Source organism: Polypterus senegalus, chromosome 8 (assembly GCF_016835505.1).
Source record: "Polypterus senegalus isolate Bchr_013 chromosome 8, ASM1683550v1, whole genome shotgun sequence".
NCBI classification, from domain to species: domain Eukaryota; kingdom Metazoa; phylum Chordata; class Cladistia; order Polypteriformes; family Polypteridae; genus Polypterus; species Polypterus senegalus.
In genome coordinates this window covers 123754765-123782067 of record NC_053161.1, presented here as the reverse complement: position 1 = coordinate 123782067, position 27303 = coordinate 123754765, and the positions used below count along the sequence as shown (strand labels likewise).

Sequence of the window (27303 nt, the reverse complement as noted above, 5' to 3'; positions counted from 1 at the left end):
ATGTTTATGAATGTATAAACTCTCAAAAGCTGGATGCAAAGTTATCGATGAAACTTGTTGTATGCTTACAACGCTTGACAGATACCGAATGTCACTTCAACACAAGTCCTGCAAATACTGTCGTAATTGAAACAAACCATTAAGCTCAAACCGATTATGACCGCAGCAATCCAAGCTGTGAGATTTGAAACAAGATTACTGTTCACATGGCCAACTGTACGTTGCATGCTCAAGAGTAAGCTCAGCGCACAGCTTGGTCATATTACAACTGGAGGGCCGAACTCGCAATATGGTATACAAAGAGATCCTTAACAAATAACTATTGGTATATTTTCCCTCAGTTTAAAAAGGTTTAATTTTCTTCTTAATAAAAATTTTAAGGCAGTACTTCGCCCTGCGAAGCACGGGTATTTTGCTAGTATGTAATATACACAGCTGCTTTCTGTACCCCACAAGTAAAGTGCAGTGTACATATATGTATGTGCTACAGCCATACTAAATAAATATATCCTAAGCTATTACTCACAACAGTATTATCAACAAATGAAATACAGCATTATTGAAAATATCTATTAGATTTACTCTTAATAGACCTTAAGTACTTATCCACAAGGTATCCCATCAGTGGAACACCACCTTTTTTAACAGTAGTTTGTGTAGGTTACAATAAACTAACAAATCAATCAAAAGCAGAAAATGGTATTTTTCCATATCCAAGGGTATCTTAAATCATAGGTTTCCATGTTTGCACTTATTGGTAAAATGTGATTTGCATTATTATTAAAAATACAATAAAAGACACATCATTGGATAGCCTAGTTTCAGACCGTTTAACTGAGGTCTAGTTGTCTATGATTGGTCACTTGTACTACATTGCATAGCTCTGCATGTAAAATGAAGAAATATTGCTTATGTGACAGCAGATATGTAGACATCTTTGTGCATTATTATGCAAACATTTCTGTCAGAATGCATTTGGATTGTTTCGTTGATATGTAATAAGACTTAAAGTATGTTGTAGAGAAATATCGTCAGGAAAAAAAACATGCATTTAAGGAAGTCTTAGAAAAGTTACAGTTAGTTACACCTTCAGTCACAATTTTGACTTTTGTTATGATTGACGCATTTCCCAAAGGACTGTGAAATCCTTGATTTGTAAGTACTACACATGTCAACTTTAAAGCATCACAGTGTGCACTTCACAGTTCAAGCATCATGAGTATCAGGATGCTATCTGCTGCACGTTTTCCCTATGTCATTTTTCTAAGCAGTGCTCTTCCAGTTTCTGCTTCTTAGCGTACCCATTAAAAGTTTCATGTGAGGAGCTGTTTGATCAAATATCACTGAAGAGCACCACACAAACTTTCACAGAATCACTTTTTGATCAAATGTGTTTTTATCATACTGCGATACACTGTGCTTCACAGTTTCACATGTGGACCCCTTCGCCCCCCCCACCTGACATCCCATATCAGCTGTCACTGAATCGCACAGCACAAACTTTCATGGAGGACCACTCTTCGCTCTCATGTCACTTGCAGTTTTCACATGCCCTGCTGTTTCGTTGAAGGACATGTGTGGGGCAGATTCATTGCCAGGATGACACCCAACCTATTGCTACATCCAAATGGTGCTATGTTTCGCCTTTACGCCTGGTGCAGCCCCGTCATTCTTATCTGTTACTGGGCTTCTGTTCTCTTTCTACAATGTAGAACTTTCATCCTCTTCCGAGTTCACCCCTGTTATACCATGTCTTTATTTGAAAACAGCAGCGTCAGATCGGGGGGGAGCATGAACGCGGCTGAGAGAATAAAACTGAATTTAAATTCGTAAGCTGGAATGTTTAATTCGTGATTCAGGTCTTTAAGAGAAAGAAAGTACTTTCTCACCTAACAGGTCTAAATGCTAAAATAGTATTTTTACAGGAAACCCACTTACTAAGCAAGGATCAGTTCCGGCTGCAAAAAGACTGGACTGGTCAAATGTTCCATTCTAGTTTTACGAAGAAAACTAGAGGTGTGGGAATTCTCAAACATAGAACAGTACCATTTGTAGCATCAGATGTAGTATTGGATCCTGAAGGGAGATACTGTATGTAATGGTCATGGGAGACTTATCTAACTGTAAAATGATTTTGATAAATGTTTATGCACCTAATGTTGATGATAATGAATTTATACAAAATTTATTTGCATCCATTCCCAATCTGAACACTCAAAGTTATAATGGCTGGGGACTTTAATTGTGTTTTAAATCCACTTTTAGATAGGACTTCCTCCACAGGGGGAACGCATCTAACACTGCAAAGATAATTACAAAGTTTATAACTGATCACAACTTATCAGATCCCTGGAGGTTTTAAACCCAAATTCAAGAACTTATTCTTTCTACTCACCAGTACATCATTGCTACTCAAGGACTGATTACTTCTTTATAGACAATAACTTCTTGCGTAAGATTAAATCTTGCAAATACGATACTATTGTTATTTCAGACCATGCTCCAATGATCTTGGAGCTGAAATTACTAAGCCCCATACACTCACCCGCAGATGGCCTCAACCCTTCTATTAGCTGACGAGAATTGTACTGAATTTATATCCAAACAAATCAAATTCTTTCTAGAGACAAATACATCCCCTGATAGGATTCTCTGCAGGAATACTCTGGGAAACTCTTAAGGCCTTCTTAAGAGGACAGATTATCTCATATCTTTCCCACAGAAATAAATCCGAAGCCAAGAAAGTAGCAGAGATAAAAAGCAAATTACTAAAATAGATGAAGAACATGCCAGACTACCAAGCGAGACTCTACATAGAGGAGGCAGGCTCTACATTCAGAATTAAACCTCTTGACAACTAAAGAAACTGAACAACTAATTTACAAATCCAGACATCATTATTATGAACATGGAGAGAAAGCTAATAAGCTTTTAGCTCAACAAATTCACAAGCAAGAAGTGCAACGCAATCTCGTAATCACTAACATAACGGAGATAAAATCATCGAACACAAAAATATAATGCACACTTTCAGAGACTACTATAAATCCCTATATACTACTGAGTTTAAAGAAGACAATATACAATCTAATGCATTTCTGGATACATTACAGATACCACAAATTGACGCTTTTAGTGTGGAGGAACTTGATAAACCTCTGCATTATCAGAATTACTAGATGCTATAAAGTCACTCCAAGGTGGAAAAGCAGCAGGCCCTGATGGCTACCCTGCAGAGTTTTACAAGAAATTCTCCCTCAGCTAGCTCCCTCCTATTAGCAACATTTACAGAAGCCAGAGATAACCAATCTCTTCCACAAACCTTTCGCCAAGCACTAATCACTGTCTTTCCAAAACAAAATAAGGACTTATTACAATGTGCATCATACAGACCAATTTCACTTCTGAATAACGACGTTAAAATACTCTCTAAAATCATAGCTAGAAGGATGGAGAAAGTGCTCCCCGCGGTAATATCACAAGACCAAACTGGATTTATTAGGGGCCGACACTTATCTTCAAATCTTGACGCCTGTTTAATGTAATATACTCACCAACTAAATCAAACACCCCAGAAATATTATTATCATTGGATGCAGAAAAGCATTCGACATGATTGAATGGAAATACCTTTTACTACATTGGAGAAGTTTGGGTTTGGCCCAACATTTGTGCATGGATTAAATTACTGTATACTAACCCAGAAGCTTCAGTTTGCATCAATAACATTTGCTCAGACTACTTTAAACTAGAACGTGGCACAAGACAAGGATGCCCTTGTCACCGCTGCTGTTTGCATTGCCATTGAACCACTGGCAATACATTGTCGAAATACTGATCAGATAAAGGGGATTAGCAGAGAAGGACTGGAACAGAAAATCTCATTATATGCAGATGACATGGTACTGTATATATCGGACCCAGAAAATTCTGTGCCTGCAGTCTTAGCAGCACTCACAGAATTTCAAAAGATCTCTGGTCTCAGAATTAATCTGAATAAAAGTGTACTCTTTCCAGTGAATTCTCAAGCATATAATATTAGATTAGACACCCTACCTTTTATCATTGCAGAACAGTTTAAATACCTAGGGGTAAACATCACAAGTAAACATAAAGCTCTTTATCAACAAAATTTCGCGTCTGCATGGAAAAAATTAAACAAGACTTGCATAGATGGTCAACCCTTCATCTCACACTAGCTGGAAGAATTAACACTGTTAAGATGAATATTCTTCCTAAGCTCCTTTTTATTTCAAAACATCCAATATACATTAATAAATCATTCTTTAAGCAATTAGATTCAACAATAACCTCATTTATTTGGAATTCAAAACATCCACGCATCAAAAGAGCGACCCTACAAAGACAAAAGGCAGAAGGTGGCATGGCTCTACCTAACTTCCAGTTTTATTACTGGGCAGCAAATATACAGGCGATTAGAACCTGGACACAAATAGAAGAACATACACAGGCTTGGACCGCAATAGAAGTAAAATCCTGCAGTACTTTTCTTTGCTCTGTGCTCCAATAAACACACGTTATCGGCAATACACTAATAACCCAATTGTGCTCCACTCACCTAGAATCTGGAACCAATGTAGAAAGCATTTTAAGACGGAGAAGCTTCTATCTGTCGCACCTCTGCAAGAGAACCAGCTCTTTCAACCTTCACAAACATATGCAGTTTTAATATCTGGAAAAATTTGGAATTAACTTGCTTAGAGATCTTTATATAGACAACGTCTTTGCATCCTATGAACAATTACATTCCAAATTTAACATTCCAGCTACACATTTCTTTCACTATCTTCAAATCAGGAACTTTGTTAAACAGAACCTTCCAGATTTTCCTCATCTTGCACCCTCATCCATGCTGGAAAAATTATTGCTCAATTTCAAGGATTAGACTCCATCTCTACAATATATAAAATCATTTTACAATCCCTTCCTTTCAAAGATCCAAGAGGACACTGGGAAAAAGATCTCTCAATTAATATATCAGAAAAGGAATGGAAAGTAGCAATGCAGAGAATTCACTCGAGCTCCATATGCGCGAAGCATACAATTATACAACTCAAAATTATATATCGAGCACATCTGTCTCGACTAAAACTGTTTCCAGGGCATGATCCAACCTGCGAATGCTGCAACCAAGCCCCAGCCTCACTAGGTCATATGTTCTGGGCCTGCACCAAATTAACATTATTCTGGACAAAAATTTTAATTACCTTCAGACAGCCTTGGACTCACAATCCCTCCTAACCCATTAACAGCTGTGTTTGGGGTTCTTCCAAAGGGGCTTAAAGTGGAGAAAGACAAACAAATTGTGATTGCATTCACTACACTCTTGGCACACAGACCTCTCCTCTTTTAAGTCAGTGGGAAACCGATGTGTTATATTATTTGAAATTGGAAAAATCAAATACTCAGTTAGAGGATCTGTACAGACTTTTTCAAAACATGGCAGGATCTAATCAGTAATATTTTAAAATAAGTTCATAAAGCACAGAGAATTTATTAATTTAGGTATGTTTACAAGCCTTAAAATTTAACGCGGCTTGGCTTGCTCTCTCTCTCAGGGGTGGGGATCGATCTGTTCTTAACTCAATTTTTCTTTTTGTAAAAACTCGATTGCTTAGATAGATACTTTATTAATCCCAAGGGGAAATTCACATAATCCAGCAGCAGTAAACTGATACAAAGAAACAATATTAAATTAAATAGTAATAAAAATGGAAAAAAAAACAGACAATAACTTTTAATAATGTTAGAATTTACTCCCCCGGGTGGAATTGAAGAGTCGCATAGTGTGGAGGAGGAATGATCTCCTCAGTCTGTCAGTGGAGCAGGACAGTGACAAAAGTCTGTCACTGAAGCTACTCCTCTGTCTGGAGATGACACTGTTCAGTGGATGCAGTGGATTATTCATGAATGCCCGTCGCTCTGCCACAGATGTTAAACTGTCCAACTTTACTCCTACAATAGAGCCTGCCTTCTTAACAAGTTTGTCCAGGCGTGAGGCGTCTTTCATCTTTATGCTGCCTCCCCAGCACACCACCGCGTAGAAGAGGGCACTCGCCACAACCGTCTGGTAGAACATCTGCAGCATCTTACTGCAGATGTTGAAGGATGCCAACCTTCTCAGAAAGTATAGTCTGTTCTGACCTTTCTTACATAGAGCATCAGTATTGGCAGTCCAGTCCAATTTGTCATCCAGCTGCACTCCCAGATATTTATAGGTCTGCACCCTCTGCACACAGTCAGATGATCACGGGATCCATGAGGGGCCTGGGCCTCCTAAAATCTACCACCAGGTCCTTGGTTTTGCTGGTGTTAAGATGTAAGTGGTTTGAGTCGCACCATTTAACAAAGTCTTTGATTAGCTTCCTGTACTCCTCCTCCTGCCCACTCCTGATGCAGCCCACAATAGCAGTGCCATCAGCAAACTTTTGCACGTGGCAGGACTCCGAGTCATATTGGAAGTCTGTTGTATATAGATTGAACAGGACCGGAGAAAGTACAGTCCCCTGCAGTGCCCCTGTATTGCTGAACACAATGTCAGACCTGCAGTTCCAAAGACGCACATATTGAGGTCTGTCTGTAAGATAGTCCACATTCCATGCCACCAGGTGTGAGTCTACTCCCATCTCAGTCAGTTTGTCTCTAAGGAGCAGAGGTTGGATGGTGTTGAAGGCGCTAGAGAAGTCCAAAAACATAATTCTTACAGCACCACTGCCTCTGTCCAGGTGGGAGGGGGATCGGTGTAGCATATAGATGATGGCATCCTCCGCTCCCACCTTCTCCTGGTATGCGAACTGCAGAGGGTCGAGGGCGTGGCGGACCTCTGGCCTCAGGTGGTGAAGCAGCAGCCGCTCCATGGTCGTCTTCAGATGTGACGTCAGAGCGACAGGCCGGAAGTCATTCAGCTCCCTAGGACGTGATACCTTTGGGACAGAGGTGATACAAGATGTTTTCCAAAGCTTTGGGACTCTCCCCTGTTCCAGGCTCAGGTTGAAGATGCGCTGTAGAGGACTCCCCAGTTCCAACGCACAGGCCTTCAGCAGTCGTGGCGATACACCATCTGGACCCGCTGCTTTGCTGGCACAAAGTCTTTTCAGCTCTCTGCTCACATGGGCTGCTGTAATTGTAGGTGGGGATGTCTCACCTATGCTGGTATCAGCAGAAGGATGGTTGGAGGAGGATGCAGTACTCCGAGGTGAGAGTGGGTTAGGGTGATCAAACCTATTGAAGTTGTTCGTTTGGTTTGCTCTCTCCACGTCTATCTCGATGGCGGCACCCCGCTTCGAGCTGCAGCCAGTGATAATCTTCATCCCATCCCACATTTCCTTCATGCTGTTGTTCTGCAACTTCTGCTCCAGCTTTCTCCTGTACTGCTCTTTCGCCACCCTGAGCTGGACTCGGAGTTCCTTCTGCACACGCTTGAGCTCATGCTGATCACCACCTTTAAAAGCCCTTTTCTTCTGGTTCAAAAGGCCCTTGATTTCACTTGTAATCCATGGCTTGTTGTTAGCATAGCAGCGTACTATTCTTACTGGAACTACAATGTCCATACAGAAGTTGATGTAATCAGTTGTGCATTCAACAGCCTCTTCAATGTTCTTACTATGTGACCCAAGCAATATATCCCAGTCTGTAGTTCCAAAGCAGTCTCTCAGAGCCTGCTCTGCCTCAGGGGACCACTTCCTGAATGAGCGTGGTGTTGTAGGTAGCTCCCTCACTCTTGGTTTGTATTGAGGCTGAAGCAGAACCAGGTTATGATCTGCTTTCCCAAGCGCAGGCAGCGGGGTGGCGCTTTATGCGTCTGTAAAGTTTGCATACAGTAGGTCGATAGTCCTGTTTCTCCAAATGTTATAATCCACATACTGGAAGAAGGCAGGTAATGTTTTGTCCAGCGTTACATGGTGAAAGTCTCCAGTGATTAGCACAAGTGCCTCAGGGTGCTGCGTTTGTAACAGCAACTGCGGAATGGATGATGTCACTCGCTATCTCCGCGTTCGCTTGACGGGGATTGTAATAAAATTAATATAAAAAAAATCTGAATTAAAAAAAAAAAAAATGCTAACCTTTACCAATACCATAAATTTACACCAGTTGTTATATGCTCAAATCAAATGTATGTTTTTATTCTATAACATTAACAATAAAAGAAGCTCACTACTCAAAACAGAAAATCTAGGAAGAAGCCAGAATCGAACCTTGCAACCTCTTGGTATGAATCGGCAGTTCTTACCGCTGCACCACTAGTGGTCATGTCAGTGTCGTAACCTAATCTGATTCTTGAATAAAAGCACACTTGTTTTTGTTATACTTGGACTTTTTGTGAAACTGTGTTTTTGATATTTGGACTTTAGTCTTCACACATACAGTTCATGTCAAAATTTTGTCTTTAGTACTATAACATGAAAACCGTTTCTGTTTTACTTATGTGTGTAATATTTTTGGCCTCATTTCCTGTCATCATCCTACATTTACTCAGATTGTTGTAGATATGGAACACACATGAAATGCATGTGTTCCAAATAAAATAAATATTTACCCTATACAACGCCAGGCACCTCACACCGATATAAAGAGACTTGAGCTGGGGGAACTTTTTGTCTGACTTGGGCTGTGGCTGTCGGGGGTATAGGATAGCAGCCTGCTTGTGCTAATCGACACAGTTGCAAAACAAAAGATGCTAATGGATAGATGCGAAGGAATTTAAGGTGGCCCGGGATTATGACTTTTTTTTCATAGGCTTCAGGGATTCTTGTGTTCAAGTCTGCTTTGATTATTCATGAGCTCCCATACTTTTGCTATTGGCAACATATCATCACACAGTTTTGTTGGCATGTTAAAGAAAAATAAGTCATGCTCAGTAATTTCTTGCCAAAATATTGGTTTGAAATTTGTTCTCTAAAACAAAATTAACAACGTCTAAAAACATCTATATTTCTGCAAAATAATGCATCACTCAACCATTGTATAATTTGTAGTATTTAGTCATGATTTGTGATAGAAAGCTTTCATTATACTATGGCAGCCACCAAAGTTTTCTAGATGATAGACTTAATGACTTAGGGCAGGGCAATTACAGATTCAGTTAGGCCAGATTTTCAAACCAAGTAATTTATCTGGGCCAGACATTTTCTGCAGCCGGTAGCATAACAAAGTCTAAACCAACACGAGTCTATTGGAAAAACAAGTAATGTTTATTCATTGTTCCCTTTTTAAATGTGGTCAGATCTGACAGAGACATGTCAAAAAATGCATAAAAAAAAAACATAAAAAAGCTATAACTGAACAGAATCAGTTAGGTAGTAGAAGTAGAGGTAATAGAATTTTTTTTTTTTTAAATAAATATTTTGCTCATATCTGACCTAGGCACTTCTCAAAGTACATAAAAACAAAATAGTGAAAAGTATTAGCAATAACATTTGTTTTTCTTTTGTAATAAAATAAACATTTTGGTTGTATATGACCCAGGCTCGTCACAAACTGCATTTAACAGAATAAAAAACAACTATCAACACTATTAGAGCTGTCAGTGCTCCAACCCATAACAAGTAATAACTGTAACTAACGCACATGAATACATCTACTGCATACTGAGGGAACATAAGTTCATTTTAAATCACCACGTGATTAACAGTACCTTTCTTTGTAAACATAAAAGTGGTGGTACGCATATGTGGTGTTTGGATCAAGTTTGAGGTACTTTTAAGGTATATAGAGGCAGAGAATCCTAACGCTACGTTTTGTTTGTTTGTTGAAAATTAATAATGTTTAAAATTTGAAATTGACAAATTGTTATGTACAATAATAGTAATAATTCTATACATTTATATAGTGCTTTACTTGTTACTCCAAGCACTTTGCAGACTCCATGTAGGGAGAATCAGGGAAGCGAACCCATTATCTTATTGCAAAGCCGGGGCACTACTATTGTATCACCTGCGTGAGTGTAGTGTACTGCATAATACTGTACTTGATAGTTTAAACTTACAAACACAGAATTTCACAGAAGAATAACTACAGGTTAATAACTAGCTCTATACTCTACAAAAAAGTTATGTAGTCCCGCAAAGCAATTAGTGCTTACTTTGATTTTGTCACATCTGGGTTTGTGGCGCAGTTAGCCGTCCCACAAGTTCAATTTACAGTACATGGTAATTTTATGATAATTGAACTTTGTCTTTGGTAAGCGCTGATGCCATGTGGGAGTATGCCCACTACAACCATGATGAACTGTTGACAAGGTTGAGGGTTAATTTCATGTATTTTGTGAGAAGCCTTAAATTGTATGATGGGGTGCCAGAACCTTTGAAAGGTTTGTGCCATGATGATGCCAGAAAGGAAAAAACAGTTACATGAGTCATGAGGTCTATGACACTGATGATAAATTGTCATTCGGAACAACAAATTGATCCAGCTGGGGATAACTTTTTTGATGAGTATTGCTTATGTTTGTTAAGATCAACCTGAGCCTATGTATACGTGTAGTGTAGATTCTGTATTTGTTACACTCTCGCAATAGCTTATAGCAGTATATTTTTAGTCTTTTGTGTATATGCAGTTTCCCTGTGGATTTTTCCAGTTTGCAAGCTGGTGAAAGCCCTCATCACACTACACAAGTTTCCCAGCTATCTTCAGTGATAGGCCTTATTTACATAATCTAAGCAATCCAGTTGCAGCACACTCTGTGACTTCTAGTTTGTGTAGTTTGATTTCTGCAGTAACTCGGTCATACCCGTGTATGTCTCATACGGGTCTTTTTTCGTTTTGGTTGTTCAAAGTCTGCGCACGTCTGCACTTCACATATGAGTTTTACTAGTTTGCAAGTTGGTTAAAGTAATTTCTCTTTTGATTGTACTGATGTTGCCTTCAAATGTATGTGAGTCACTTGCTTTTGGTGGAGTACAAATTCTAACAAAGTTTCACTGTGTGTAGCTGTGTGGGGGAATGGCTGGAATGTCATTTCTTTGACATCAATAGTTTGCCCGATTGTTATGTAGCTGGTATATAGTGTGAATAAGTGGCACACAAGATATAATAGAAGTTTTAAACAATACATGATGATTGTGCACACGAATCTTAAAAGTGTGTGTATGTTAATGTGTTATTTTAAAGCAATTGATCTGAACACTTCTGGAATTGGGGAATGGTGGGCTCAAGTGTGAATAGCTATTATGTAACCTTAGCTTCGGTGTGACAAACTGCAAGAAACTCATTGCTGATAATCTAGTGCAAATATCAATAAATACTTAATATTTTCTTTCTCTTGCAGTACCTCAAATCGGTTTTGGCCTGAGGAAACTGGGGACAAGGAGAAGGAGTCTGGGCCTGCATCTGTGGCAGTTATTCCTACCATTATCAATACAGCAGCCACTACCACCAGCAGCACCACTACTGGAAAACCTGTTACGACTGAAAGTCGGGAGAGACGCAGGTTAGTAGTATTCCTTTGTATTAAGTCAGCGGTTGTAATTGAAGTTTTAATTTACTTTCTTAATTAATAGCATAGATTAAAAAAAGCTTCAACAGTTTTCTTTAAAATTAGGTTTAAATTTGTTCTATTTTATTATTATTCTCGGTACTACTAAAGTGAGGTGAAGCTCTGTCCCTATGGCGGTACTGATTGCGGTATACAGACTGTTTCTGAGCTTACCAATTGAACAACCATTTCTTTCTGCAGTTAAATTTCTCATTTAGAGAGGTATTCTGTTAAATTCTGAAGAAAGTAATGTTCTTGAAATATTTTTGATTCATAAATGTGATGAATTTAGTGTATTAGTGCATTTAAATTTAGATGTTTAACAGAATGTGAAAAATAAAGGGAGTAGATACTTTGTTACTGGAAATTATATCAGCATCTTGCATCTTTTAAGAAATCGTCAGCAAGCATTACTTAGTGAGAAAGAGTGCTAAAGAGGCTGCAGCACAGCTAACTAAAGGACACACAAAATGTATGTTAGAAGATGGTTCAAAATGAGCCAGATGACGAGAGTTCTAACTAATTTGAATATATTGTCTTTAACACAACAGTCAAATGTTAATCTTAGAAATTCTGCCAGGACATATAAACATACGAGCACACTGTATGTGTGTATTATTATATAATGTATATGAAATGTCTTTCCATAAGTAAGTGTTGATGTTTGCATCTCCGTACCCTCAAATAGGCCACAAACCCATCCAGACCTTTTTCCTTCTTTGTGTCCATTGTTACTGATGTAGTGAAAAGTGTTGTACCCTGTGAAAATCGCAGTCCCTTGTACTTTGTGGCTGTTTCAGAAAGCTCTGGGTCCCAAATTTACCTACCTTTTTGGACCCTCATGATTTGGAGGGATATGATTCACATAAATGTTTATATTTTTGCTTGCTTTCTTGATATTTCTTGCGTTACTGTATACTTACAAAAAATTTTTTTTAATATATTTACACACTCTAGTGCTGAACCCAGAGGATAAAGATATAGCCTTTGTAATTATGTTTTGAATAAAATTTATGCAGAAATATTAAATTGTATGCATAAATTAAGAAAATTTAGACACTAATAAAATCTTTTTTCTTTAATAAAAAAACAGGCTATTTTTGAAAGGCTTCTTAATTTTATATTAAGCTTTAAAAAATACAGGCAATATAATGGCAGAAGCTGAAAAAGTGATTTTATACATATATGCAAGTTCAGAAACAAAGACTGCAACAACAGTACAAGAATGGCATTTAGTGGGAGGTTCACATATTCTCATGGATCACTGGGGGCCCTTTGAGAAATAAAGGTTGAGTACCACTGACCTTGAAGCACTTTTTATGTCCTGTGAAATGTAGGAATGCCTATACCTTGTCGTGCTTGGTATACCGGTAGAAACAAGACAACTGTAGAAATCTGTCAACTGGGAGAATTTTTTAAATATTATTTTTATGGAAGTACAACTGTGGAGATGGAGTAATAAAGCTAATTATGAACACTGGGCTTCTGTTTTCACAAAGAAAGCCCAGTGTTCATAATTAGCTTTATTACTCCATCTCCACAGTTGTACTTCCATAAAAATAATATTTAAAAAATTCTCCCAGTTGACAGATTTCTACAGTTGTCTTGTTTCTACCGGTATACCAAGCACGACAAGGTATAGGCATTCCTACATTTCACTATATATTTGTACATTTATATTTATTTTTACACTATATATTTCTACATTTCACTATATTTGTAGCAACCCTGGGAGTGACATGTTCTCTAGGATTCCACAGTACTGCACAAGGGGCAAGATGCAAGGAGATGTCAGCTATTTGACAAGTGCTTTAGTGGGGTTGCAGATCCAAGGGCATAAAGCAGCTGGGAATACTAGGCACATCAGATGTAAGACCACTGCTGACGTAAAAAGAACCTTGTTGAAAGTAAATCACAATTGCTTCAGGACTAGACTGATGGATATCTTTACTGACATTCTCAGAATTTCCTTGAGGTAGAAAGTTATCCCCAATTGCTTCAAAATCACCATCATCATACCCATACTAAAGAAGTCCTCTGTCTGTTGCTTCTAAGCACTTAAACCTGTCATCCTGAAGTGTTTTTATAAGCTAGTCTTGGGCCACTTAAAACCTGGAATTCCCATATCGCATGACCCTATCCAGTTTGCCTATCGCATTTTTAATGATATTATAGTACAATTTAAAACCTCCAGGTGAAGTTGGACACATTTGGTCTGATCCTGAGTTTGTCATGGGCAATGCAGATGAGGTGGTATGGCTTCTTTAAGTACCAGGCTGGACTGGAACATACCAGTCATTAGATACACATCATATTGTTTCTTCTGATCAATTAAGGTCCTCTTTCTTCCTAGCATAGGTGTAAAGAGATTAGGATATAGCACAGCACTCGGTTCCTGTCCCCATTTAACCATTACATCAGATCTCTGAAGAGAGGAATTATGTTTGCCCATTTGACTATCAATATATACTGCTCAAAAGAATTAAAGGAACACTTTTTAATCAGAGTATAGCATAAAGTCAGTGAAACTTATGGGATATTAATCTGGTCAGTTAAGTAGCAGAGGGGGTTGTTAATCAGTTTCAGCTGCTGTGGTGTTAATGAAATCAACAACAGATGCACTAAAGGGGCAACAATGAGATGACCCCCCAAAACAGGAATGGTTTAACAGGTGGAGGCCACTGACATTTTTCCCTCCTCATCTTTTCTGACTGTTTCTTCACTAGTTTTGCATTTGGCTACAGCCAGTGTCACTACTGGTAGCATGAGGCGATACCTGGACCCTACAGAGGTTGCACAGGTAGTCCAACTTGTCCACGATGGCACATCAATACGTGTCATTGCCAGAAGGTTTACTGTGTCTCCCTGCACAGTCTCAAGGGCATGGAGGACATTCTAGGAGACAAGCAGTTACTCTAGGAGAGCTGGAGAGGACCATAGAAGGTCCATAATCCATCAGCAGGACCAGTATCTGCTCCTTTGGGCAAGGAGGAACAGGATGAGCACTGCCAGAGCCCTACATAATGACCTCCAGCAGGCCACTGGTGTGAATGTCTCTGACCAAACAACCAGAAAGACTTCATGAGGGTGACCCAAGGGCCCCATGTCCTCTAATGGGCCCTGAGCTCACTGCCCAGCAGCATGCAGCTCGATTGGCATTCGCCATAGAATACCAGAATTGGCAGATGCACCACTGGTGCCCTGTGCTTTTTACAGATGAGAGCAGGTTCACCCTGAGCACGTGACAGAAGTGAAAGGGTCTGGAGAAGCCATGGAGAACATTATGCTGCCTGTAACATCATTCAGCAAGAGCAGTTTGGTGGTGGGTTAATGATTGTCTGGAGAGGCATATCCATGGAGGGTCACACAGACCGCTACAGGCTTGACAAAGGCACCTTGGCTGCCATTAGGTATCAGGATGAAATCCTAGGACCCATTGTCAGACCCTATGCTGGTACAGTGGCTCCTGGTGCACGACAATTCCTGGCCTCATGTGGTGAGAGTATGCAGGCAGTTCCTGGAGGATGAAGGAATTGATACCATTGACTGGCCACCACACTTTCCTGACCTAAATCCAATAGAACACCTCTGGGACATTATGTTTTGGTCCATCCAATGCCACCAGGTTGCACCTCAGACTGTCCAGGAGCTCAGTGATGCACTGGTCCAGATCTGGGAGGAGATCCCCCACAACACCATCTGTCATCTCATTAGAAGCATGCACCGATGTTGTCAGGCATGTATACAAGAACACAGGGGCCATACAAAGTGCTGCGTACAATTTTGAGTTGCTGCAATTAAATTTTGGCAAAATGGACTAGCCTGCCACATAATTTTTTCACTCTGATTTTTGATTCTTTAAATTCAGGGCTCTGTAGGTTGATCATTTTCATTTCCATCAAACGATGTGGCATCCTTTCGTTCCTAACACATTACCCAGTCTATATCAGTATAGATATCCAGGAGGACTTCTTTTTCCCATTGAGCTCTGATGTGTTTTCAAAGTGTTCCTTTAATTTTTTTGAGCAGTTTATATTAACCTTAATGCACTTCTTTCTTCTCCATAATCTGTTCCTTTTCACAATTACCCAAAAGAAGTTCACCGTTTTAATTTTATTGGTGTCTGTTGTGCTTCTTATGTCTATCATTTGACACCTTCATTTACTATCCTTTTTTTGCTAATTTTCATGTTTGTATTCATTGTAGTGTCAAGTAGCAAGAATCTGAATGAAATCTGTACTCTCAGTAGGTTCTACTGTCATTGGAGCCATACTTAAGAGCTTGGACTGTGTAGTGATGAAGTGGATAAAGCATACCGTACATTGAAGATACATTTTAACTTGTTTTGTTGAAAGTTCTTCTTTCATCTAATAACATAAACAGTGATACCTTAGAACATAGTGTTAAAGATGGCTTGCAATGTTTTTCTAATGATGTAATGCTACAGTACAGGTCATGGGGTACTTGCAGCCAATAATTTAGTGATAGCAACACGGAGAGATAATAGAGTGAGCACAGCCATGAAAGTGTGTTCTACATCTTGCTTTGAACTGTTCAGTTATTCTTGAGTAGAAAAGTATACTTATTAATTATTAGATGTTTGTACATTCTGGAGGGTATATTTGCTTTCATTTTTTATGCCTGTAACTTTACATTGTTTACCTTATGGAATTTGTTGAAAACTTAAGCTTTACCTTTCCCAATGTATTAGTAGATCTTACCTCACTCCTGTCCGAGATGAAGAGTCAGAATCACAAAGAAAAGCAAGGTCACGGCAGGCAAGACAGTCAAGAAGGTCAACGCAGGTAAGCTTTAATATACTTTACATTGCTTAGAAAATGTTTGAGTATTTGTTGTCTTGGAATTTTTTTTAAAGCGTTCTAAACATATGCAAAAAAGCAGCACAGTTGATTGTTATTAAATATTGATAGATTTTTTTTTTATGCTTGGTCAATAAATCTCTCATTGAGACGGTGAAACAATTTTTTTTCCCCTTGTTTTAGTTTGCTTCAGAATAATCTATCCATTATCCAACCTGCTATATCCTAATTACAGGGTCATGGGGGTCTGCTGGAGCCAATCCCAGCCAATACAGGGCGCAAGGCAAGAAACAAACCCTGGGCAGGGCGCCAGCCCCCCACAGGGCACACACACACTAGGGACAATTTAGAATCGCCAATGCACCTAACCTGCATGTCTTTGGACTGTGGGAGGAAATCGGAGGAAACGGAAAACATGCAAACTCCATGCAGGGAGGACCTGGGAAGCGAAGGTCTCCCAACTGCGAGATAGCAGCGCTACCACTGCGCCACCGTGCTGCACGCTTCAGAATAATTTAGATTTTTAATATACTGTCCATATAGAAATAATGGAAATGTGCCATTAGTGTTTAAAACTTAAATAGGCAGACTGTATAAGATTGTGTTGGTGTTTACAACTCTTGATTTTTAGATACATTGATAATCTTAGTTTTCTATTTATTTAATTTATAGAGGTCTTAGTTTAGTGTTGAGTACTTAAACATGAATGAAAGACAGCTATTGCCAGTCTTTAAATTAGGGTTCTTGTTAAGCATCCCAGTCTTAGTGTATTTCCTTTCAAGTTCTCCTTTCAGCTTTGCAACTTTTGCTGTTGTTCACTTATGCAGTCTCCCTCCACTATCAAATATTTAACCATAAGTTAAAATATATATATGGCTTACTGTTTTTATTCAGGTTCAGGCAGGGTCTTTACTCAGGTCAGTTGTACTCAACCTTTAATTTCAGTTTTTCTTACTGCAAAACAATGTTTTAATTATTTTATCACACTGTTCTACATGGGCACATATATGTTGCATATATTTGACTCTGATTGCTTGACTTGTTTGGTCTGTGTGTCAGCTAGTAGTTGTTGATGCAGATACTTTGTCAATTAGCTAAGCTGTGTATGTTTCAGTCCTTCACATTTTGTTTAGGGCTTTCTGTCAGCAGAAAAAATGCATTTTTAACACACTTTTCATATTCAAAAACACAACATAATATAAGAAACCAATATAATACTGTGGACTGTGCTCCAATTGCAAACCCAAATGTTCTATCCTACACTGTGCCAGTTGTTTCCTTTATTCATATTGCCAAGTGCACTCACAAGCCAAAATGTTGCAGAGAAATTGATTGTTGTTCTGACTGTTAGGCAAAGCTGCACTTTTAATTTTTTTTTTTATTGCTGTTTATTAACATTGCAGACAGTGTGTTTACAGTATAATGCATGTGGTTTAATTGTTTATCTAATTTTTAAGAATTTCCTGCAAACCATTACTTCTAAAAGAAGTTTAAATATTATTTACCTTACGCAAAATATTTTTTTTCATTTGTTTTCTAATTTATTTGGAGAAATTGTCCCAATATACTTCATTTCATTGAAATTCTCTCAGCAATAGTAGTAGAAGTTAAATAAAGTCATTAAGGGTGGTTCATGATTAGATTTAGAGGAAATTTTAACAACTAATAATGGATTTTTAATAAAACAATGTAGCCACATTGCAATAAATGAAGTATGGAAATGAGCAGGACTAAATTTTATTAATCTGTTATACTAGCTAGTTATTCTAAGCTATCTAGTTAGCCATTTATAGTTCATGCTTGTCTTATGTAGTTAGGACAGCAGTCTGCCTAACGTCAACTCTAAATTGCCTAAGTGTAGATATTTGCAGTATTGTTGACTTATAGTGGACTGGTGTAACTCCTAGGGCTAATCCCTACCAGGATATGTTTCTGCAAGTCAGTGTCTTCCATGTATGTTTGTGTTATCAAACCACTAACTGCCTTGTATTTATTCTACCATTGTCGCCCTTGATTTGCTCCTTAGTATTTGCCCTTCAGGTAACTAAATGATGTGCTCAAAATATTGTAAAAATGGCAAACTACACCAAACTGGAAAAAAAAATTAATTCAATTTATCTTGCCTGGAGAACACTTTTTAACAAGAGTATTTCTGTACAGATGTTCATCATGTTGCATGGCCCACTGGTATTATCACTCATTCAGTTTTAATTGAGGTGATTATTTCTGCATCAACCCTTACTTCTGTGGAGGGAATTGGAAGCTCATGTCATTAGTTTTCAAGTGTTTAGTGCTGTAGTGATAAAAATTAAAATGCTGTAATTTTTAAACATTTTAAGATTCTTATTTCTCTTTAGGGTGTAACACTAACTGATCTCCAAGAAGCTGAAAAAACTATTGGCAGAAGCCGTCCAACTCGGCCTAGAGAAGAGGAAAAAGAAAAGGAAGAAAAGGAAAAACAGGACAGGGAAAAACAAGAGGAGAAGAAAGAGTCTGAAACACGAGAAGATGACCAGCGGGCGCGATATCGAGACTTAGAAGAGGTATTTCACTCTCCATTTTTATGCTTTTTCACATTGATCTTATTAAATATAATTAGTTTGGTTTGTTAACATATTCGTTATGTTTATTAAAACTTGTGATTTTCTTCTTTTGTTCAACCTATAGCCTTACCAGCGGTCACGGTCAATAAACAGTTCAACCACATCTTCTACGTCCTCTGGTTCACTAACCTCCTCAGGCAGCTCTTTATATTCATCTAGTTCATTAAATAGGCCTAACAGTTTAATAGGCATAACTTCTGCGTACCACAGCTACTCTAGGACTTCATACAGAGAAACAGAAAAAGGTAATGTCTTATAGAGATGTATAATATTTTTGTTATAATTAATGTCGTACATTTTTTAATCAATTTGTTCAATCTTTCTGTCATTACACACAATTACAAGTCATTGTTTTATATGAGAGCCCTTATAGCTTCACAGGAGGTTTGTGACTAAGCTCTTTGAAGTCAATAATGAACATCTACCTCTATGTAAAACAAAATGGCTCTTTCTCTTGGATCACGGTTTGTCTGCCTTTACTTGGAAATAATGAACAAGCAGTTTTTGGCTGCTTAGTTTGCACAGTCCTTCATCTGAACAAAATCTAAATCCATTGTAAAGAAGAGTCCAAAATAATTGCCAATGGTTATAGGCATGTATTGTGTAAGCATCAGGCCCATGCTTTATCTGGGCAAAGGTGTAAACGCATCTTCTCCTAGCCTCATAATGGTGTCTCGTAAGAAACACCTCTCATCAGCAGTGATGACGGAAGTGAATCTGTCTTCAGGCGATGATATTGAAAGCAAAGGTGATTCTGGTGAATCCGAAAGTGATACTGACTTGACTTGCAAATGAGCAGAGTGCTGTTCATATTATTATTATTGATATCGTTATTATACTTGATACACTTTTGAGTTTGTACTTTTAGCGTTATGCATGTTTTACAGTAGAAAGATGAATTTTATAAAAATGTAATTTTTATTAAAGAGAAAAAATTTTATGCTAGGGAGGTTAAAGGAGAAATCATCATGAACTGACCTTTTTAGAGTAATGTTAACTAAATGTGTGATGGCCTTTATTGTTTTTATTTAATAAAAATACATTTATAGAAGCTGACAAAAAAGAGGAGGATAAAGAAGACGATAAGTCAGATGATAAGTCTCAGCACAGATCTGTACGAGACAGAAGGCGGCCTAGAGAAAAACGGCGGTCCACAGGAGTTCCTGTTTATACACACGATGTAAGTATAAATTCATTTAGAATTTTAAAATTTGGCCACTGTTTTCTGTCTCAATTTTTTGTTCTGTTGAACATTCTTTTTTTGTTCCCATTTGTGAAGAGTTGCTAATTCAGAAACCTTTACAACGCTTGAATTGTGTGGACAAAACATTGACTATAGTAAAATCTGCAAAAAAAATCATATACTTAATTAACTGACAAGACACACTGATAAAGCGATACAAAATTCTTAGTGTCTCCTGGTACTGATATGGAATAGTGAAGAGTAGTGTTTGGTCTCGGTGGTGCTAGGGGGAAGTGTTTTTCATTGCTTGAGCTGAATGGCTTTTAATTAGTTTTATTAAATTTTTTTTCATATTTTGTATTGTTGCTATAACAATTCCTATTTAATTAAATTAATATAATTAAATTATTACATCCTATGCAAAAGAGTTATTCTGAAGGAGGTTGAAGACTGCAAAGTGGTGGCAGGGGAAAGTGTAGTTACGCAGCATAGGATGGTGGTCTGTAGGATGATGTTGGTGATCAAGAAGAGGAAGAGAGTGAAGGCGGAGCCAAGGATCAAATGGTGGAGGTTGAAAAAAGAAGCCTGCAAGGTTGAGTTTAGGGAGAAGTTGAAACAGGCACTGGGTGGTAGTGAAGAATTACCAGACAGTTGGGAAACTACAGCAGATGTAGTAAGGGTGACGGCAAGAAGGGTGATAAAGGATAAAGATAAAATCGTACTCACAAGTGAGGAGAGTGTGTTGAGCAGATGGAAAGAGTACTTTAAGAGGCTGGTTAATGTAGAGAACGAGAGAGAGAAGAGGTTGTATGATGTGGAGATAGGTAATCAGGAAGTGCAACGGAATAGCAAGGAGGACATAAGGACAGCTATGAAGAGGATGAAGAATGGAAAAGCCGTTGGTCCAGATAATATACCTGTAGAAGCATGGAGGTGTTTAGGAGAGATGGCAGTGGAGTGTTTAACCAGATTGTTTAATGGAAACTTGGAAAGTGAGAGGATGTCTTAGGAGTGGAGAAGAAGTGTACTGGTGCCCATATTTAATATAAGGGGGATTTGCCGGATTGTATTAAATACAAGGGGATAAAATTGATGAGCCACAGCATGATGTTACGGGAAAGAGTAGTGGAAGCTAGGTTAAGAAGTGAGGTGATGATTATTGAGTAGCAGTATGGTTTCATGCCACGAAAGAGCACTACAGATGCGATGTTTGCTCTGAGGGTGGAGAAGTATAGAGAAGGCTAGAAGGAATTGCGCTGTGTCTTTGCTGACCTGGAGAAAGCATATGACAGGGTGCCTAGAGAGGAGTTGTGATATTATATGAAGAAGTTGGGAGTGGCAGAGAAGTATGTAAGAGTTTTACAGATATGTACAAGGGAAGTGTGTCTGTGGTGAGATCTGCGGTAGGAGTGACGGATGCATTCAAGGTGGAGGTGGGATTACATCAGGGATCAGCTGTGAGCCCTTAATTGCAGTGGTGATGGACAGGTTGACAGACGAGATTAGGCAGGAGTCCCTGTGGACTATGATGTTTGCTGATGACATTGTGATCTGTAGCGATAGTAGGGAGCAGGTTGATGAGACCCTGGAGGGGTGGAGATATGCTCTAGAGAGGAGAGGAATGAAGGTCAGTAACAAGACAGAATACATGTGTATAAATGAGAGGGAGGTCAGTAGAATAGTGAGTATACAAGGAGTAGAGTTGGTGATGGTGGATTAGTTTAAATACTTGGGATCAACAGTACAGAGTAATGGGGATTGTGGAAGAGAGGTGAAAAAGAGAGTGCAGGCAGGGTGGAATAGATGGAGAAGAGTGTCAGAAGTAATTTGTGACAGACTGATATCAGCAAGAGTGAAAGGGAAGGTCTACAAGACGGCAATAAGACCAGCTATGTTATAGGATTAGAAGTGAGTGCATTAGAGGATCAGCTCAAGTTGGATGGTGGGTAGACAAAGTCAGAGAGGCGAGATTGCGCTGGTTTTGACATGTACAGTAGAGAGATACTGAGTATATTGGGAGAAGGATGCTAAGGATAGAACTGCCAGGCAAGAGAAAGAGGGAGGCCTAAAAGAAGGTTTATGGATGTGGTGAGAGAGGACATGCAGGTGATGGGTGTAACAGAACAAGATGCAGAGGACAGAAAGATATGGCAGAAGATGATCCACTGTGGCAACCCCTAAAGAAAGTAGCCGAAAGAAGAAGCTGCTATAATGCTGATATTACAAAGTAAATCTGTATCTTAACCCATATCAGCAATGCTTGTTCATATTTTAGAAGTACATTGAAGGAGGATTTAGTACCCCGTGACCCTGTGTTCGGATTCAGCGGGTTGGAAAATGGATGGATGGATGGATAGCTACTCTGATCAAGTCGTTTACATTATTTAAACAACATATCGCGCACATCAAATAAGTAGTGACAAAAAGGACCAAAATCATAAAGAGGTTTTCTATAATTCACAAAAGAAAAAAAGCTGTATTTCATGGTTTGAACTATAGGGCCGGTGATTTTCTATCTGAGATCTGTGCAAAATATTTACATTGTAATGGATTCATACATTTCTTGAATGAGAAATTATTGACATCCAAAACACTGGACAAATAAAGGTGTGTAATTAAGTAAACACACACACTTAATCGAAGACAGAAATTAGTACTGAAGTAACAGGACTGTCCCAGGAGATAATGGATGCCTCATCCACACACTGAGGAGAGGCAAGACACATGACAGCCCGCATGGAGTTTGCTAAAAGACACCTGGAGGACTTTGAGATGGTGAGAAATAAGATTCTCTGGTCTGATGAGACCAAGAAAGAACTTTTTGGCCTTAATTCTAAGCGGTATGTGTGGAGACAACCAGGTACTGCTCATCACTTGTCCAATACAGACCCCACAGTGAAGCATGGCGTTGGCAGCATCATGCTGTGGGGGTGTTTTTCAGCTGCAGGGACAGGACGACTGGTTGCAATCGAGGGAAAGATGAATGCGGCCAAGTACAGGGATATCTTGGACAAAAACCTTCTCCTGAGTGTTAAGGCCCTCAGACTGGGCCGAAGGTTTACCTTCCAACAAGACAATAACCCTAAGCACACAGCTAAAATAACGAAGGAGTGGCTTCACAAATATTCTGTGACTGTTCTTGAATGGCCCAGCCAGAGCCCTGACTTAAACCCAATTGAGCATCCCTGGAGAGACCTAAAAATGGCTGTCCACCAACGTTTACCATCTAACCCGACAGAACTGGAGAGGATCTGCAAGGAGAAATGGCAGAGGATCCCCAAATCCAGGTGTGAAAAACTTGTTGCATCTTTCCCAAGAAGACTCATGGCTGTATTAGCTCAAAAGGGTGCTTCTACTAAATACTGAGCAAAGGGTCTGAATACTTAGGACCATATGATATTTCAGTTTTTTCATTTTTAATAAATCTGCAACAATTTCAAAAATTCTTTTTTTTGTCTGTCAATATGGGGTGCTGTGTGTACATTAATGAGGGAAAAAATTAATTTAAATGATTTTAGCAAATGGCTGCAATATAACAGAGTGAAAAATTGAAAGGGGTCTGAATACTTTCCGTACCCTGTGTGTGTGTGTGTATATATATATATGTGTATATATATATATATATATATGTGTATATATATATATATATATATGTGTGTATATATATATATATATATATATATATATAATATACTGTTCAAAGAATTAAAGGAACACTTTTTAATCAGAGTATAGCATAAAGTCAATGAAACTTATGGGATATTAATCTGGTCAGTTAAGTAGCAGAGGGGGTTGTTAATCAGTTTCAGCTGCTGTGGTGTTAATGAAATTAGCAACAGATGCACTAGAGGGGCAACAATGAGATGACCCCCAAAACAGGAATGGTTTAACAGGTGGAGCCAACTGACATTTTTCCCTCCTCATCTTTTCTGACTAGTCTGACTAGGTGTTAATTTCATTAACACCAGAGCAGCTGAAACTGATTAACTACCCCCTCTGCTACTTAACTCACCAGATTAATATCCCATAAGTTTCATTGACTTTATGCTATACTCTGATTAAAAAGTGTTCCTTTAATCCCAAAACAGGAATGGTTTAACAGGTGGAGCCAACTGACATTTTTCCCTCCTCATCTTTTCTGACTAGTCTGACTAGGTGTTAATTTCATTAACACCACAGCAGCTGAAACTGATTAACAACCCCCTCTGCTACTTAACTCACCAGATTAATATCCCATAAGTTTCATTGACTTTATGCTATACTCTGATTAAAAAGTGTTCCTTTAATTCTTTTGAGCAGTATATATATATATATATATATATATACACATATATATATATATATATATATATATATATACATTGTGATGGACAGCCGGGTCCCATGCCCGGCCGGGACGCCTCTGCTACATATGTCCGGGGGAGCCACCATGGACAGTGCAATGCCTCCCCTGGGGGCAGCCTCCCTGGCCATGGGTCCTTCCTCAGTCTCCCCCATGGAGTCCACCACAGCCCGGTTGGGAGATGGGGTGGCCGCTATGGGGTGCTGCGGAGAGCCAGCCGCCACTTTGGATGACTTACCAGCCCCACCCGGAGGTGCACTTAAGACCAGCTGGTCAGGCACCTGGAGCACTTCCGGGTGGGCTATAAAACGGGCCAACCTCCCTTCATTCTTGGCCAGAATCGGGAGGACAAGGACAAGGTTGCCTGAGAGGAGTGGTGGTGCCAGAAAGGGTTGGTTATAGTTTTGTGCTTTGTGCTTTGGAACTGTGTATTGCCTGTGGGTCACGGGGAAGACGTGCGCCTATGGGTGAAGAAAAGAATAAAGCTTGTGTGTTTTATACACATGCCTCTGCGTGGTCTGTGCCGGGTCGGGCGTTTATATAGCGCCTTTTACAATATGTAGATATATAGTTGTCCAGGAGAAAAGCAATCTTGCCTGAAATCAATGGCAACCTTTTGTAGGGTCAGTCCCTAAGACTTATTACTTGTCATCTCGAAGCAGAGCCTTACTGGAAATTTGAGGCATTTGAATTGAAATGAGAGATCAGAGGGTATAACGGTGATGCGAGGAATACATTCAGAGTGTGGCACTCTGCTGTTTTTTTGTGTAGCTGCCTTCACACAGCTTCTCCTCTGCTTTATAAACAAACACCATATAAGGCCGTCGTTTCTCCTTGCTTTGCGGTTCTGTACTGTTTTATTGCTCATTTATTACGATTGTTATAGTTATTGTGTAGCTATTCGAGACTTACTGTACTGTTCAGGTACCCATTTCCTTTATTTAATCCGCGGCTTGTACGCTATTTTTTGTTCGTTTATTACGATCATATATATTTATTGATTCCCTTCTTTAGCTGACTGCCTGTTCATATTAGGCGCTCCGCTGGTTTTTTGTGAAGCAGCCTTTACACAACTTCTCCACTGTTTTACAAACGAACGACATACAAGGCCATTCTTTTTCCTTGCTTTGCCAAGGAAGCTGCCTTTTTATTTAATCCATGGGTTCTCCGCTGTTTTATTGTTCGTTTATTGCGATTGTTATGGTTCTCTTTATATAGCACGTTGTCAGTTCAGCACTCCGGTTATATGACGAAGCTGCGCAAGCTCACTGTTGAGAATGCAACGTATAGTTGTCCAGGAGAAAAGCAATCTTGCCTGAAATCAATGGCAACCTTTGTAGGGTCTGTCCCTGAGACATTACTTGTCATCGCGCAGCAGAGCCGTACTGGAAATTGGAGGCATCTGAATTGAAATGGGAGGTCAGACGGTATAATGGGGATGCAAGGAATACATTGAGTGTGGAGAAACTCTAGAAACAGCGTGTGTATTAACTCGTGGATTTTTCTGTGAGTATTTGGTGGCAGCGTGACGAAGTTGCTTCCGCAAGACCGCATTAGCTGTGGAGCTCAGATCAGAGCCTATTCTTTTCCTACCTTGTCAATTGTGTAATGCATTTTTGAACTGGTTTGATGCATGGAAGTGATCACTCGTACTGTGTTCAGTCAGTTACGTGAGCAGCTCTCTTGTGTGATGTTGCGATGTCCACGGCTTTATTTAATGTTAGCTAAGACCCGGCACTTAAAAGCTTCTCGCTACAGCAATTTTAACTCTGTTATAAAGTGATCCAAAGTCTCGGTTATACCTCATGTGTTCTCATTAAACTTGTATCTCGCGAGTAAAGTATTCGACGAAGGCATGACAAGCGGCACCGGGAGTGTGTCCATAAACTTAATTTAAACTTACGGTTTACACCGTGCTTTGTTTCCGCAGTAGCTGTACTTATGAATAAGCTTGTATGCGTTCTTTGGGAGCTCTTCCTTCTTTTCTACGTACTGTGTTCACAGTCAGTTCACGTGATTACGTGGCAGGCGTGATGATGTGTGACACGCAGCTCCGCCCCCCACGGCCATCAAGCTAAAGTCCATTACAGTATATGGAGAAAAATAGGTTCCAGTTATGACCATTACGCGTAGAATTTCGAAATGAAACCTGCCCAACTTTTGTAAGTAAGCTGTAAGGAATGAGCCTGCCAAATTTCAGCCTTCTACCTACACGGGAAGTTGGAGAATTAGTGATGAGTGAGTCAGTGAGTAAGTGAGGGCTTTGCCTTTTATTAGTATAGATTACTAAAATCTGAAAAAGTTTTGGTTTTAACAATGTGTTTACACAGATTACTGTAGAAACGGAACATACATGAAATGTGTGTGCTCCAAATAACGATCTATTATTTCCACTCTAAAACTCCACTTAACTCCCAGATAATCAAGGCACGAGCTGGGAGAAGTTTGTGCACGTTCCAAGTCGGTGGGGGGGATGGAATAGCCGGCTGCTTGCAGCTTGTCTTTATCAGCTCATTTTGATAACAAAGGATGCTGGCGGAGAGGTGTAAATGGATTTAAGAAGCGATTTAAGGTGGGACGGATCTACGAGTTTTTTCGTAGGCTCTGGTAATTCTAGTGTTAAGCCATTACATTTATTGGTGATGTTTTCAGCTAATGGACAACTACCACTCCTTTGTGCTCCAAATGCCTAAATAATTAAAGCTTGCATTATTTCAAGTCCTTAATTTCATCCAAACAGTTGAGCCTGTGTACAATTTTCACTCTACTCCAAGTTTATCATAATGGAAACTGGAAATGGTATCTATCCACTTAACTGGGAACTACTTCTAAGGCAGGTCCTATGGTCATTCATTGGTCAA

At 39.2% G+C, this 27303-nt stretch overlaps 1 protein-coding gene across 7 annotated transcripts in view; it reads left to right on the top strand.

Annotated features, from left to right (window-relative positions):
* ppp1r12a (protein phosphatase 1, regulatory subunit 12A) overlaps nucleotides 1-27303 on the top strand; it is a 309313-nt gene that overhangs the window by 233897 nt on the left and 48113 nt on the right. For 4 of the 7 annotated variants that reach the window (XM_039761743.1, XM_039761744.1, XM_039761742.1 and 1 more), the window contains 5 exons: nucleotides 11288-11449; nucleotides 16209-16299; nucleotides 18672-18857; nucleotides 18982-19162; nucleotides 19967-20097. In XM_039761743.1, coding sequence (XP_039617677.1) covers nucleotides 11288-11449; nucleotides 16209-16299; nucleotides 18672-18857; nucleotides 18982-19162; nucleotides 19967-20097 — 751 coding nt within the window. Of the gene's footprint in view, nucleotides 1-11287; nucleotides 11450-16205; nucleotides 16300-18671; nucleotides 18858-18981; nucleotides 19163-19966; nucleotides 20098-27303 lie in introns of all 7 variants that reach the window. The other 3 variants (XM_039761740.1, XM_039761741.1, XM_039761738.1) reach the window with 1 other exon arrangement.